Raw genomic sequence first — 14,680 nt, forward strand, 5'->3', positions numbered from 1 at the left:
CATAACATCTAAAAGCAATCAATTAGTATGTGATTTTGCTCTGAGTGTGGCTCCCTATACAGTTAAGACTCGTTATGCGTCAGTATCTGATTATGTACTTTAGGCCTGATTGACTGAAGTCATTACTGTGAGTCATCAGTAACAATTGTTATACCCAATCACAAATATTGCTTATGTTTGAATATTTTCTTCTTTGTTTTCACAATTTATGACAAGTCAATTAATACCAACCACAAACCAAAAGTTGTGTTTTATAAAGGATGTTAAATCAACTGACTTCATTCGTTCATCAAACCGCATATGCAAACTATTTTAGCAAGAGCTAATTTTGCTTGTAAACAAGACCCTTCAGGGTACAATTCGCAATTACTGCAACTGGACGGCTGTTTATACTAGAACAATAAAAAAACTGAATATCATTATCACTCCTCTGCAGTTCTGTGCTGATTCACCCCAATATTTTGCACACAGCTTTGTGATTAGTAAGCAAATTCCTTGGATGTCATATGTCTATGCAATAACAGTGCATAAGGAAACATCACACCAATCGTTCGGATGAGATTAGCCAATTAATACACTTGATCTGTATCACTTAATATTGTACATGTCATAAGAACTGTCATAAGTTCAGTTCACATTATGATCAACACCGTGTCCTAACCAGATGTGATGCAACTGAAGCAATATTTTGTTGGTCGCTTGGTTTTAACTTCTTGGCTGTGATGCCAAATAGCCCCGCATTCAAAATCCTGTTCCATAAAACATCAAATACCTTCCCATTGGCTTTGCTATTGTGATAAAAAGTTAAGTAAAACAAAGTTATAGAGTACGAAGTACAGAGTGATTTTGAGGAGGAACTAATCACTGGATCTGAAAGAGTTTTCCAGGTTAGTGGCATCAAATGAACCAAAGATCCTCAAGACTATTATTCTTGATCACAAATCTAATAATAATAGTTAATATTTGACTAATTGGGCTGCACGATATACAGAAAGAATTTCATTAAACCAATGTTGCGATATCGATTTTATCAAAACGGCAGGACTTAATGATTTAATGAAATAAATAAATGCGCTGCATGTTCATTTACACAGTGGCAAAAAATGCTGGATAGTTTAGTTTGAAACTGAAGAAATAAAGACAAAATTTAGTAATGTAATTTTACAGATGCACTACAAATAAAATATTTATTTTAATTAAATTTGAATTTTTTTCACAGTACAATAGAATTATTACAATATATTTCTTACCTTGTTTATAATTTTTAATAATAATCTATAGTCAAATTGAATGGGTCAAAAACAGTGGGAATGTGGCCCATGAAACGCAAGTGAAAAGTGATTTTTCTTTATTTTGTTTTAATTAATTTATTTATTTAAATTCCTGTTCACTTTATGGTTAAAGAAAGAGGTTTGGGTTGGTTGTTTCTTTTAGAGAGTATACCAAAGAGTGAACACCCACATTTTTCCAAATCATTCATCCCTAAAAGTATGGTTCACCAAAAAAGTAAAAAAGTCATTTAAAAAAAATAATAATAATAATAATAAAATATTTGTATTTTATATGCAGATGCACTCCTCAACAAAAACACCCCAATCATTCTAGAATTATTATATTTGTCCAAATATAGCAGCTGAAGTCACCTGGTGAAAATACCTGTATTCTTTTCATCTAGCAGAAAAACAAAATAATTGCAATGTCAGTTTTTCCCCCACAATATCGTGCAGCCCTATCGAACAACAGGGGTTTTTCAATGACTGACTCTTAAAGGGTTAGTTCACCCAAAAATGAAAATTCAGTCATTAATTACTCACCCTCGTGTCGTTCCACACCCGTAAGACCGTCGTTCATCTTCTGAACACAAATTAAGATATTTTTGATGAAATCCGATGGCTCAGTGAGGCCTGCATTGACAGCAAGATAATTAACACTTATTGCCCAGAAAGATACTAAAGACATATTTAAAACAGTTCATGTGACTACAGTGGTTCAACCTTAATGTTATGAAGTGATGAGAATACTTTTTGTGCTTCAAAAAAACAAAATAAAGACTTTATTCAACAATATCTAGTGATGGGCGATTTCAAAACACTGCTTCATGAAGCTTAACGAATTTTTTGTTTCGAATCAGTTGTTCAGAGTGTGTATCAAACTGCCAAAGTCATGTGATTTCAGTAAACAAGGCTTCGTTACGTCATAAGTGTTTCGAAACATTTTGAAATTTCAATAGTTCATGTGACTTTGGCAGTTTGATACACGCTCCGAACCACTGATTTGAAACAAAAGATTCGTAAAGCTTCAAAGCTTCATGAAGCAGTGTTTTGAAATCGCCCATCACTAGATATTGTTGAATAGCCACTGTAGTCACATGAACTGTTTTAAATACGTCTTTAGTAGCTTTCTGGGCATTGAAAGTGTTAATTATCTTGCTGTCAATGCAGGTCTCACTGAGCCATCAGATTTCATCAAAAATAAATATCTTAATTTGTGTTCCGAAGATGAACGAAGGTCTTACGGGTGTGGAACGACATGAGGGTGAGTAATTAATGACAGAATTTTCATTTTTGGGTTCATTTAAGGTTTCCTTAAACCTAAAAATGTGCAGGTAGAGCGAGATAAGCTAAAATGCTAAATCCATGCATTAGCTAAAGCATCTTATTCTGTGCCGGAGGGTCTATTTTTATTTATTTTTTTACTACAAAACATATACTACGATTCTGCATCCGTGCTGTGTCAGCATGCTTCTCAACAGGGACTACTACAGGAGCTACTCTATAACCACTAACAGCCTGCCATAACCAGCATGATATACTCATTATACTGAGATCTAGTGCTATATTTGTCGGTCTGTCCGTTTACAGACCTCTCGCAACCTTAAAGGTCCTGTTCTGTCAGGATAGTTTATACACTGCTAGGTTTCGCTGCACCACTGTCACATTCAATGAATGAGAGACTGGTATAAACAACTAATTTCACACATACTAGTTTAGGTAATATCTCCGGGGAGTCATCTCCTCTGCGAAGTGGTGCGGCAACACTGTCTCTTATCTCCTCACCTGTCAATCTCACATGCAGTTTCTCCTCTAGCCTGCTTTAACACCTCTTCTCCCTTCTCTCTCGGTCGTTTTCGGTTACATTAGAGCACTGAGGTCATGACAAGAACGTGACTTCTGCCTGAGCATTCTGCTTCCTCTGTGTCTGCTGAGGTCTCTGTCTCTGCCGCCCTCCCTGTCCCTGTCTCGGCCCAGGTGGGAGCGCGGAACGAGCCCTGACAGAAAGCGCTTGGCCCTGCTGGTCAAGCTCTCTCGGCGGGCCGCTGCGGGGGACCCCTCCGTCCAGCCGGGCCCCAGGCTGTGGCCCCGTGCCGCTCTCACAGCCGCTTCTAGGAGGTCATTGGTGCGGTGGTCCAGAGAGACGGAGAGCTCCAGATACAGGCAGCCAAACATCATTGCGCTGGAGTGTGCCTCTGAGGAAGAAAGAGAGTGAGAGGTTGAGTGATACAGATGAAGATGGAGTTTGACAATCTCTTGTCATATCAACACAGATTAGCGTTAGATAACTGCATCGATTGAGTGAGACTTAATGAAGCATGGAGTGGCTTTAGGAAAGGGGAAATAAAGGCTAAATGCTTGGCGTGTGTTGATTCGGAGGTGTGTGTGGACAGGATTGAATTAGATCACTCTAGATGTCGACTAGACGGCACCATTGTGAATAAGCAACATGACCTCAGAGAAGAAACGAGGAGGAGACAGAGAGAAACAGGGGAAACAGACAACATTTATCATGACAATCCACAGATGAGGTGTAGTTTTAGGGCCAGTTCACACTGCACCAACAGATGCCGACAGACGGCAACAGACACTTCGGGTGTTGTCGGATCAGTGTGTTACCCCTGTCGGAGTCTGTTGGAGCTTGTTTTTCGCCAGCTGAACATGCTGAATCGTTGTTTGTCGGACTTGAAATGTCTGAGAAGTGACGTGCTGTTGGTCTGGGTCTGCAGGCGCAGTGTGATTTGGCCTTTAAAGATGGTGTATCATGAAAATTGACTTTTTGTAAAATAAAGATTTTATTTTGATGTAATATGTTTCAGCGCTTAATTTTCACTCTGCAGTACAGTGTTATTTCTGTATTATTTATATACTATTTTAGTATTTATTAATATTTTGAATTAGCTTTTATTTGTATATTTTCAGTTTCAAGGTCAAAAAACACTTCAATTTTCTCACAATATACCATCACCTCATTTTTCAAGGAGTCTAATAACAGTTCTTTCAAAGATTCAGTCTCCCTAAACCCCTCCTTTCCAAGAGTCTACTCTACTCTGATTGGTCGGACGGCCCAGTCTGTTGGTCTTCCGAGAGCCCACTCTGATTGGTCGGACAGCCCAGTCTGTTGCGATTGGTCTTCCGAGAGCCTACTCTGCTCCGATTGGTCGGACGGCCCAGTCTGTTGGTCTTCCGAGAGCCCGCTCTGATTGGTCGGACAGCCCAGTCTGTTGCGATTGGTCTTCCGAGAGCCTACTCTGCTCCGATTGGTCGGACGGCCCAGTCTGTTGGTCTTCCGAGAGCCCACTCTGATTGGTCGGACAGCCCAGTCTGTTGCGATTGGTCTTCCGAGAGCCTACTCTGCTCTGATTGGTCGGACAGCCCAGTCTGTTGCGATTGGACTTCCGAGAGCCTACTCTGCTCCGATTGGTCGGACGGCCCAGTCTGTTGGTCTTCCGAGAGCCCAATCTGCTCTGATTGGTCGGACAGCCCAATCTGTTGTGATTTGTATTCTGAGAGCCTACTCTGCTCTGATTGGTCGGACGGCCCAGTCTGTTGTGATTGGTCTTCCGAGAGCCTACTCTGCTCTGATTGGTCATACGGCCCAGTCTGTTGCGATTGGTCTTCCAAAAGCCTACTCTACTCTGATTGGTCAGACGGCCCAGTCTGTTGCGATTGGTCTTCCGAGAGCCTACTCTGCTCTGATTGGTCGGATGGCCCAGTCTGTTGGTCTTCTGAGAGCCTACTCTGCTCTGATTGGTCGGCAGTCCAGCTTGTTGTGATTGGTCTTCCGAGAGCCTACTCTGCTCTGATTGGTCAGACGGTACAGTCTGTTGTGATTGGTCTACCACATCTCAGAAACTAAATACTTATTATCATATATGAATTTCAGCTCTGGAGGCTTTCTCAGCACTTGTATACACAGAGATATGAAGGTTTGGTTTTTCCATATAAATTCCAGCATGAGTCCTCATCCTTTGGAAGTGCAGCAAAGTGGATTCACAACGCTGAAAACAGTCTTTTTGACATGTCAACAACATGAACCAAACTCTTCCAGGCCTCAGCTACAACTACAGTGTTTGAGGGCGGGTCAAAGTAGATGATGTTGTTGGAATTGTAAAATATATTAAAATGGAAAACAGTTGCAATTACATTTCACAATAGAGACAAACTGAAGGGAAAAATAAACGATAAAAGATGCAGGATTGACTGCTATAAAACGATGGACCCTGTTATCAGGAGATGTATTGCATGTGTGTAGCATTACAGTCCAGAGTTGTAAATTCTGTTTATGGCTATAGACTCATCTTCACCAGCAAAAGGTTGTGCATCTCTGTTTCAATAATTTAGCTTGTATGACCTTACAGCATGTACGCATCCAGAGTCTGCGTGCCTGTTTAAATACAGCTTGAATGTCAGCATCAAATAGCTGACTCGCAAATACAGAATGTAAATTAAACCCATTTACATGAAGCTGAGTACATATTGAGCGTACGCTTGTGTGTTCGTATCGGAGGCAGGAAGCGAGATGCAGACAGAAAAAGATTCAGAACATTTCCGAATCGATGACCACACTAGCTGCAGCACCCGGAGGAATAAATATGCTGAGCACAGATGTGTCCATACAACCGTCCTCTGCACTTCCTACAAGGTCCTTTTTCTCTCTTTTCTGTCTCTCTTAGGTGCTTATAGTGTCACTCATACTTAGGGGTTTGTTCAAATCTTTAACCCTAAGTCTCGGTATTAAACTTTGAAGCATAACTCGTCCCATACAGTTTGTGCAATTTTGCAGCTTAAGAAGATTGCTATCAAAGGCCCTGTTTACACCTGGTAAAGGTGGGTTAGTTCACCCAGAAATGAAAATTCAGTCATTAATTACTCACCCTCATGTCGTTCCACACCCGACTTTCGTTCATCTTTGGAACACAAATGAAGATATTTTTGATGAAATCTGAGAGCGTTCTGTGTCCTCCATAGACAGCTACATGACTACCACTTTGACGCTTAAAAAGTTAATAAAGAGATTGTACAACTAATCCATATGAATTGAGTGGTTTAGTCCAAATTTTCTGAAGAGAGAAATCGCTTTATATGAACAAATTTAATTTAAGCTTTTATTCACATATAAACCTTGATCAGCGAACATAAACAGAAGCTCAAAAGTGCTGCGTAACATGAGAATGAACATCATTGGTTGTCGCACATGTCAAGAAAACATGCTTGAGCTTCCATTTACCACAACTGATGTGTGAGTTGATTTAATGTTTATATGTGAATATAAGCCTAGGCCGTTTGTCCACCAAAGCGTTTTTCCCGAGGCTAGTATATTTTTCCAATTGTTTTCAATGGAAGCGGCACGTTTTTAAAGCGCTGCATTCACACGGGGCGTTGGTGTTAGCGCTTCTCATTTACTTTGTATGGGTGATGTCACGCGTTGCCAAACTGAATTGTGGGTTCCATCGCCTCGCTTCACTCGCGTTGCTCGCGGCAGAAGTTGAAAATTTCTCAACTTTTCAAGTGCCAATGCAGTCAGACTGCCTTATGCAAATACTCTAGATCAGTCACTAGCCAATTGTGTTCATGCAACACCGGAAAGTATAACGTTCAGCGTAACGAGGTGCTGAGCATCTGTTTCACGCTGAAGCGCTGAATCGCTCTGCATTTTTTACCGGTTGCCGAGAGTTGCAGAATGCTCATCACTGTCACTTTGTACCCAGCCGTCCAATCACAGTGGAGGAGGGGCAGGACAAATACAACACCGACCAAATTGGCCACATCCAACAGATGACAACGACAAGCATAATAATTGAACAAAATAATTTAAAACAAGATCCAGAGCAAATAATTTACATTGTATCAACATTTTTATATAGAAACAATACAGAAACAAACTATCTGTGAAATGAGATACTAGTAAAACTTCTGCAGATATTCCGTATCATAGCAAAGCGTCTCAACTGAAAAAAAAAACGCTGCTCTGTCGAAGCGCTCTCAAACGCCCACAGCTAGCTGTTTTCAGCTGAGCATCTGGTGTTTTCAGCTGGCTAAAAACACTTTGGTGGACACACAGCTTAAATTCAATCTGTTCATCATATAAAGTGATTGGGTCTCTTCAGAAAATTCGGACTAAACCACTCAATTCATATAGATTAGTTTTATGATCTCTTTATTAACTTTTTGAAGCGTCAAAGTGGTAGTCACGTAGCTGTCAATGGAGGGACAGAAAGCTCTCAGATTTCATCAAAAATATCTTCATTTGTGTTCCAAAGAAGAACGAAAGTCTTACAGGTGTGGAACGACATGAGGGTGAGTAATTAATGACTGAATTTTCATTTTTGGGTGAACTAACCCTTTAAGATGCGTTTTGGTCGATTGGATCACAAGTAATTACATTCCCATTTACACCTGGTGTTTTAATCCGTCTCTTTTGTCCACTTTCAACCACTTCTGTCCTGATTTCTTCGAGGTGAGGGTCTATGAGCGGGTAAATGTATGGGTTTTTCAGATCTTTTGATCTAATGGACAAAATAAGCTTGTGCAATTTACATATGAACGCGCCCGGAGACGACAGAAAAACATACAGAGATCATCAGCTTTCGTTTCTGCTCTGACAGCCGCAATACCGGCCGAACGCTGTGAATGTGTGTTAGAAATCAGGAATGGTGAGAGAACTTTGTGCTTGGTATGTTTTTCGTCTTCAAACCAAACTTGCGTCTGGCTAGAGCGCTTCCCATTATGTTTACGCATTCAGTAAGAGGAGAGTCTTTTGTGGCTGTTCGAACACAATCGACCACATGAACATTTACACTACAAAAGCAATCCAGTCAAATGCATTTTCAACTACCTCTGGAAGCGGTCGAAAGTGGACAATCTCAAACCTTTTTACACCCTGTTTACACCTATATTTAGCGTGGTCCACTTGTGATCCGATTGAACAAAACGCATCTTATTAACAGGTGGAAACCGGGCCAAAGTGTCTTTAAGGCACTCCGTAGCCATCTCAGACAGCTATTTTCTGTTTTCCATGAATTGCAATAGACCATCATCTCTAAAACTGTTTGTCAAAAGAAGGTTCAAAAGAACAGCATTTGATAGATTTAATGAATCCTTGGTAAATAAAAGTATTAACTTAAAAAACTGCCCGCAAACTTTTAAATGGTAGTGTACTTTCTAGAGCAGAGATTTTTATGGATATTATTGAAATATATGTTTAATTAACACTTTCAACCTTCACAATGGTAACACTGATATTACCATTTCATTATGCAATCTAATGAGATATATGTATACTGTCTTTTGAAAAGAAGTTATACACAACCATGTACAGCAACCACTTAGAACATAATAGCATCCAATGGTCGATGCCCTTGTAATCACCCAGAACACCATATAAATGCCCTAGCAACCGCACCAAACACCATAGCAACACATTAAAGAACCTCTTAGCAACTGAATTTCAGCACCTTTGCAACCTCCCACAACACATATAAATATATAAATACATAAATTTTCTCATTGCTTTGATTCTCCATTCCTTTGCCCTGTTGTTGGTCATAATATGGCCGATGACAATGCAACTGGAACAGAAGAATACAGCTTAAACTGGATGTAATTTTCCAAAAGAATAAAGCACCTCTGATGTCGTTCTTCCACTGGAACCGCCCTGTTATCAGCTAATACATAAAAGTGCCTGCACACCATTTTCTTAATGATTACAACACACTAAGCTTCTCTGTCCTCTTTCCTTATCCTCCTTATCACAGTCCTGCAAACACATGGCACAGGGGGTTCACTTCACCACGCAGGCGAAGGAGAGAATTAGAGAAAGAAAGGTGTGAGGGAGAGAATATGAGCACACGTACTAGCATTGGCATACTTAAACACACACACACACACACACACACACACACACACACACACACACACACACACACACACACACATAAAGATAGTAACACCAGCACATTGTGGGTGAGAGATAATACAGAGCAAACACAAAACATAAATGTCCCAAACGGGCCAAGCATGACAAACAGAGTGAGAGAGGGAGAAGGGAGGGGGAGAGAGAGAGAGAGAGGGAGGGAGGGAGGGAGGGATGCAGCATTAATACGGAAGAAGCATTATGCCAACTCAGACTGAGGGTACACGTGTCCCTTCAGATTTTTTGGGCCATGTGAATTTTAAATGCAACTTTAAAACACAATTTTCACTATTGTAGGTAGATATGTGCTTATTTAAAATGCTGTTGCAGAAAACATGAAATTCTGCAAACAATCATATATATAATCAGATATATATAAAGGAATATTATAGTATATATACAGGGCTTGACATTAACACGCTCCAACCCACCAAATGCGGGTGTATTTCAGCAGTGGCGTGTAACGCAGTCACTCCTACTAGCCACTTTGCCGGGTTGAATTTTATAGCAAATATATACATTTTTCAATTGTAGTCTTTTAAAAAGGCATCTGAAATAATAAACTAAGTGCAATGTAGTATTGTCAAAAATAACGATTTTTCGATACATATCGATACTGAAATATCTGAAACACTTCCAATACTAATTTCCCGCAGAATAGATCCACGATACCAGCTGTGCTTTTTCTCTCTCTCTCTCTCTCTCTCTCTCTCTCTCTCTCTCTCTCTCTCTCTCTCTCTCTCTCATCTCTCCGACAGCGAATCGACACACAAACCCGCCTCCCCTCACTCACTCGTTTCATTTTCTCTGGATGAATATTGTTGGCGTTACAGGGCTTGAATTTCAGCGTGGGATTGTGCATATTGCACATAATTTTATTAATTCCGGCATATTTTGCGCTCACACCCAAAGTGTACGCACATAAAGCCGCCTCTCAGTACTAAATTGAGTTCTTTTTTGCTGTTTTTTGCACTTAAACAGTCAAATACACACAAAATAATGTTAAATGCTGGTCTTGGTGAGTATTCATGTAAACACAGTCAGTTATGTTTAAAGTAAACATAAACAGTTGAGAAAGAAACGCATGTGTAACAGTATAATGGATCCGTGCGTCAGGTCTTAAAGTGACAGCAGCCTAAAAAACCTGCTGCCAAATTAAGAGATGTAGTTAAAAATAACTACATGAAAGTTTTTTCTCCATGGTATCAATGTCAAAATTGTGGCCAGTAAAAAATGCTGAGTGGCTAGTAACTTTAGAAAACCACTAGCCACAGTGACTGGTGAGGGAAAAAAAGTTAATGTCAAGCCCTATATATACAGTGCTCAGCGTAAATGAGTACACCCCCTTTGAAAAGTAACATTTTAAACAATATCTCAATGAACACAAAAACAATTTCCAAAATGTTAGTAAGACTAAGTTTTATATAACATCTGTTTAACTTATAACATGAAAGTAAGGTTAATAATATAACTTAGAGAACAAAATTTTCAGTTTTACTCAAATTAGGGTGATGCAAAAATGAGTACACCCCACTGAAAGTCTCTGGAGCAAAGCTAAATTTTAAGACTACAAATGTCTAATTTAACAAGAATTCAACCACATGTGAGTCTAATTATTCATTACACAGGTGTCCAACAGACAGTTGACTATAAAAGGGTGTTAAAACCCCTTCCCATTTCATGCTGTCAGCAATGGCACCACATGAAAGAGAAATGTCACAAGACCTGAGAAAGAAAATAATTTCTTTACACCAGAAAGGTGAAGGCTACAAGAAGATCAGCAAAGCTTTACTTATCAGTCAGAATACTGTAGCAAAAGTGGTACAAACATTTTAAAAAGATGGAACTGCAACCATCTCACAGAGACGTCCAGGTCGTCCACGGAAGTTAACACCTCGACAGGAGCGTCTTCTGATGAGAAGGTTTGAAGAAAATCGGCATGCAAGTTCACTGCAGTTATCTAAAGAAGTAGAAAGCCAAACTGGGGTGACTATTTCCCGTGAAACACACAACGGCGTACACTGCAGAGGAATGGCATGCATGGGTGCCGTCCACGAAAGAAGCCTCTCCTAAAGCCCAGGCACAAAAAAGCCCACCTAGAGTTTGCCAGGGCCCATGCTGACAAAGATGAAGACTACTGGGACTCTATACTCTGGAGTGATGAGACCAAGATAAATGTTTTTGGAACTGATGGCTTCAAAACTGTATGGCGTCGCAAAGGTGAGGAATACAAAGAAAAATGCATGGTGCCCACAGTGAAACATGGTGGTGGCAGTGTCCTTATGTGGGGCTGCATGAGTGCTGCTGGTGTTGGGGAGCTGCATTTCATTGATGGCATCATGAATTCACAGATGTACTGCTCTATACTGAAAGAGAAGATGCTACCATCACTCCGTGCCCTTGGTCGTCGTGCACTTTTCCAACATGACAATGATCCTAAACACACATCTAAGGCCACTGTTGGATTTCTGAAGAAGAACAGAGTGAAAGTGATTCAGTGGCTCCTGATCTGAACCCAATCGAACACCTATGAGGAATTCTGAAGAGACAAGTTGAGCATCACTCTCCATCCAGCATCCAGTCTCTAAAAGAGGTCATTCTTGAAGAATGGAAAAAGATAGATGCAAAATTTCGCCAACTTGTTCATTCCATGTCTAGAAGACTCGGTGCTGTCATTAAAAATCATGGAGGCCATATGAAGTACTAGATTTATAAAAGTACCCTAATTTGAGTAAAACTGAAACGTGTATATTAAGCTATATTATTAACCTTACTTTCATGTTAAACAGATGTTGTATTAAACTTAGTCTTGTCAACATTTTGGAAATTGTTTTTGTGTTCATTGAGATATTGCTTAAAATGTTACTGGGGTGTACTCGTTTACGCTGAGCACTACATATATACAATGCAAAACGTAGTGCAAAATGCTGCTGCTAGACTCCTGACCCGGACACGAAAATATAAACATATTACTCCCATTCTTGTCTTGTTGAATTGGCTACCTGTAAAATACAAAACTGAGTTCAAAATTCGGGTCATGGTATTCAAGTCCATCAATAACCTCGCTCCATCTTATCTTGTAGACCTTCTCGTAAGTCATGTTCCCTCTAGATCACTTAGATCCAGTGATCTTGCACTGTTAACAGTGCCCAGAACTAGATGTAAACACAAGGGTGATCGTGCGGTGGCTGGTCCCAATCTGTGGAATAAGTTGCCACTAGCTATTAAAACGACACAGACTCTGGCTATTTTTAAGTTTAAGTTAAAAATTAATTTATTCTCTATTTGACCCGAGTTCGATTCCCGCCTCAAGGCCCTTTGCCGATCCTGCCCCCCCTCTCCCAATGCTTTCCTGTCTCCTCTCTACTGTCCTCTCCAAATAAAGGCACAAAAAGCCCATAAATATAACTTAAAAAAAAAAAAAAAATGTATGGCTTATGATTGTACTAGTTTTAATGTTTATTATTATGTTGATTTATTATCTTCTGTGTTCACTTTGTAAAGCACTTTGGGCAACGTAGTTGTATTTATACAGTGCTATATACAGTAAATAAAGAAACGGAAACAGAAAGTAACAGATATATATAGGGCTTGACATTACCTTTTTTTTTTTTTTTAGTGGTTTTCCAAAGTTACTAGCCACTCAGTATTTTCACTGTCCACTAAAAACATTATAGCAACCACCCACCAATGTGTACTTTGAAATGCAATTTCTTCAAATAGGACATTGTAGGTAAATAAATAAATAAATAAATAAATAAAATAAATTACAAACCATAAATTGAACTGACCTGAGTTAAAATAAAATTCTGCAAACAATCACTGAGTATTTTAATTCATTTAATAAGTATTTAATTTACATTTAAAATGTACACATTTGTGTTGAATTAGTCACTAAAACAAAACTGTATCTGCCCTGCTGAGAAAACACCAGGAAAGAGAATCAATATTCTGTATCAGCCCCTAATGTGTCCACTTAACCAATCCACGTCTCCTAGCAGCACCTGTTCATGCCGATAAGCTGCGTGATTTCTTCTTGCCAGAAATCCATGAAGCCCCTTATATAAATACGGCCAGATGGACATAGCATTTAGACAAAAGCTGAGTCACAGCAGCAAGGTTAATATAGATGACTCACAAGTGTGAGACACAGAGGTGGACCACAGGGGACAAAATACCTGTTGAATTATGGGATCTGTACTGGAATTACTGTATTAAAGTTCCTCATACATTTTATTCCTATTTTTCCACCATTTTCTATTATTCTCACAGCGTTTAAAGTTGGCATGAAATGAAAATTCACTCTGTCTGTTTTCTAAATGCATGGATAAATTAACAGTTAACATGCATGTCTTATTTTTTGCATTTATTTTGACCTCGTAATTTTTAATCTAAATGTCATAACTCAATCTTTTGGTGAAACTTTCTGGTGACGTATGCCGAACTTCTCCAATCACTTTAATCTGCTTAAACCCCACCTCTTAATTTCAATTGACTGAAATCTCCATCCAATAAACAACCGATGGATAGCACCAAGACCCCGCCGTACATTTTTTTTTTGTTATTTTAATATGTATATCAGTCAGATGTACAAAAAAAAAAAAAAAAAAAAAAAAATTCTGTTGCTACTTCCACTTTATCACGACTTTAACATGCACACTCCATTTGTTACTTTGATTTATTGAGAATTTCAGCCTTGGCAGTGCATCTATTTTTATATTTTTTTTTTTTCTCACAAGTACAGCAGCATGACACACACACACACACACACACACACACACACACACACACACACACACAAACTAGTTTGCTCCCATTATAATATGGAGCTCCCAGCACTGAAAACTCTTGATATTGATATAGTGTGCCCCATTTCTATTTTTGACACACTGCAAAGCTTCAGACAATAATTTCCTCTCTTATACTTACTCATATACGGATACAGTAAAAATATAGTAAAAACAGAAATATTGTGAAAATATAATTACAATTCAAAATAGCTGTTTTTAATTTTAATATATTTTAAAATGTAATTTATTCTTGAATTTTCAGCATCATTACTCCAGTCTTCAGTGTCACATGATCCTTCAGAAATCATTGTAATATGATGATTTGCTGCTCAAAAACGTTCTTATTATTACCAGTTGAGCTGTTTAATACATGATTTATGGAAACCATGATACATTTTTCGGTATTTTTTGATGAATAGAAAGTTCAAAAGAACAGAATTTATTTTAAATAGAAATCTTTAGTAAAATTATAAACATCTTTACTGTCTTTTTTTGACCAATTTAAGGCCTCTTTGCTGATAAACGTATAATACAATCTTACTGGACCCAATTTTTGAATGGTAGCGTATCATGAATTAATTTCTATTCAAATTTTATTTATTAATTTCAAAATATTTTGATACTAATCACTAATATCTTCATTCTGAATTCCAATTGGTCTTTTTATATTGCACATTACTATCAGTCACTCTTTCTCCCTCTCT

At 38.8% G+C, this 14,680-nt stretch overlaps 1 protein-coding gene across 1 annotated transcript in view; it reads right to left on the reverse strand.

Moving 5' to 3' along the window:
• Positions 1-2,479: 2,479 nt before the first annotated feature.
• The window catches only part of rem2 (RAS (RAD and GEM)-like GTP binding 2), a 32,942-nt gene continuing 20,741 nt past the window's right edge, over positions 2,480-14,680 (reverse strand). The window contains exon 5 of the mRNA XM_051879375.1: positions 2,480-3,466. Coding sequence (XP_051735335.1) covers positions 3,132-3,466 — 335 coding nt within the window. The 3' untranslated portion in view covers positions 2,480-3,131. The remainder of the gene's footprint in view (positions 3,467-14,680) is intronic.

Source organism: Ctenopharyngodon idella, chromosome 2, assembly GCF_019924925.1.
Source record: "Ctenopharyngodon idella isolate HZGC_01 chromosome 2, HZGC01, whole genome shotgun sequence".
Classification (NCBI taxonomy): Eukaryota; Metazoa; Chordata; class Actinopteri; order Cypriniformes; family Xenocyprididae; genus Ctenopharyngodon; species Ctenopharyngodon idella.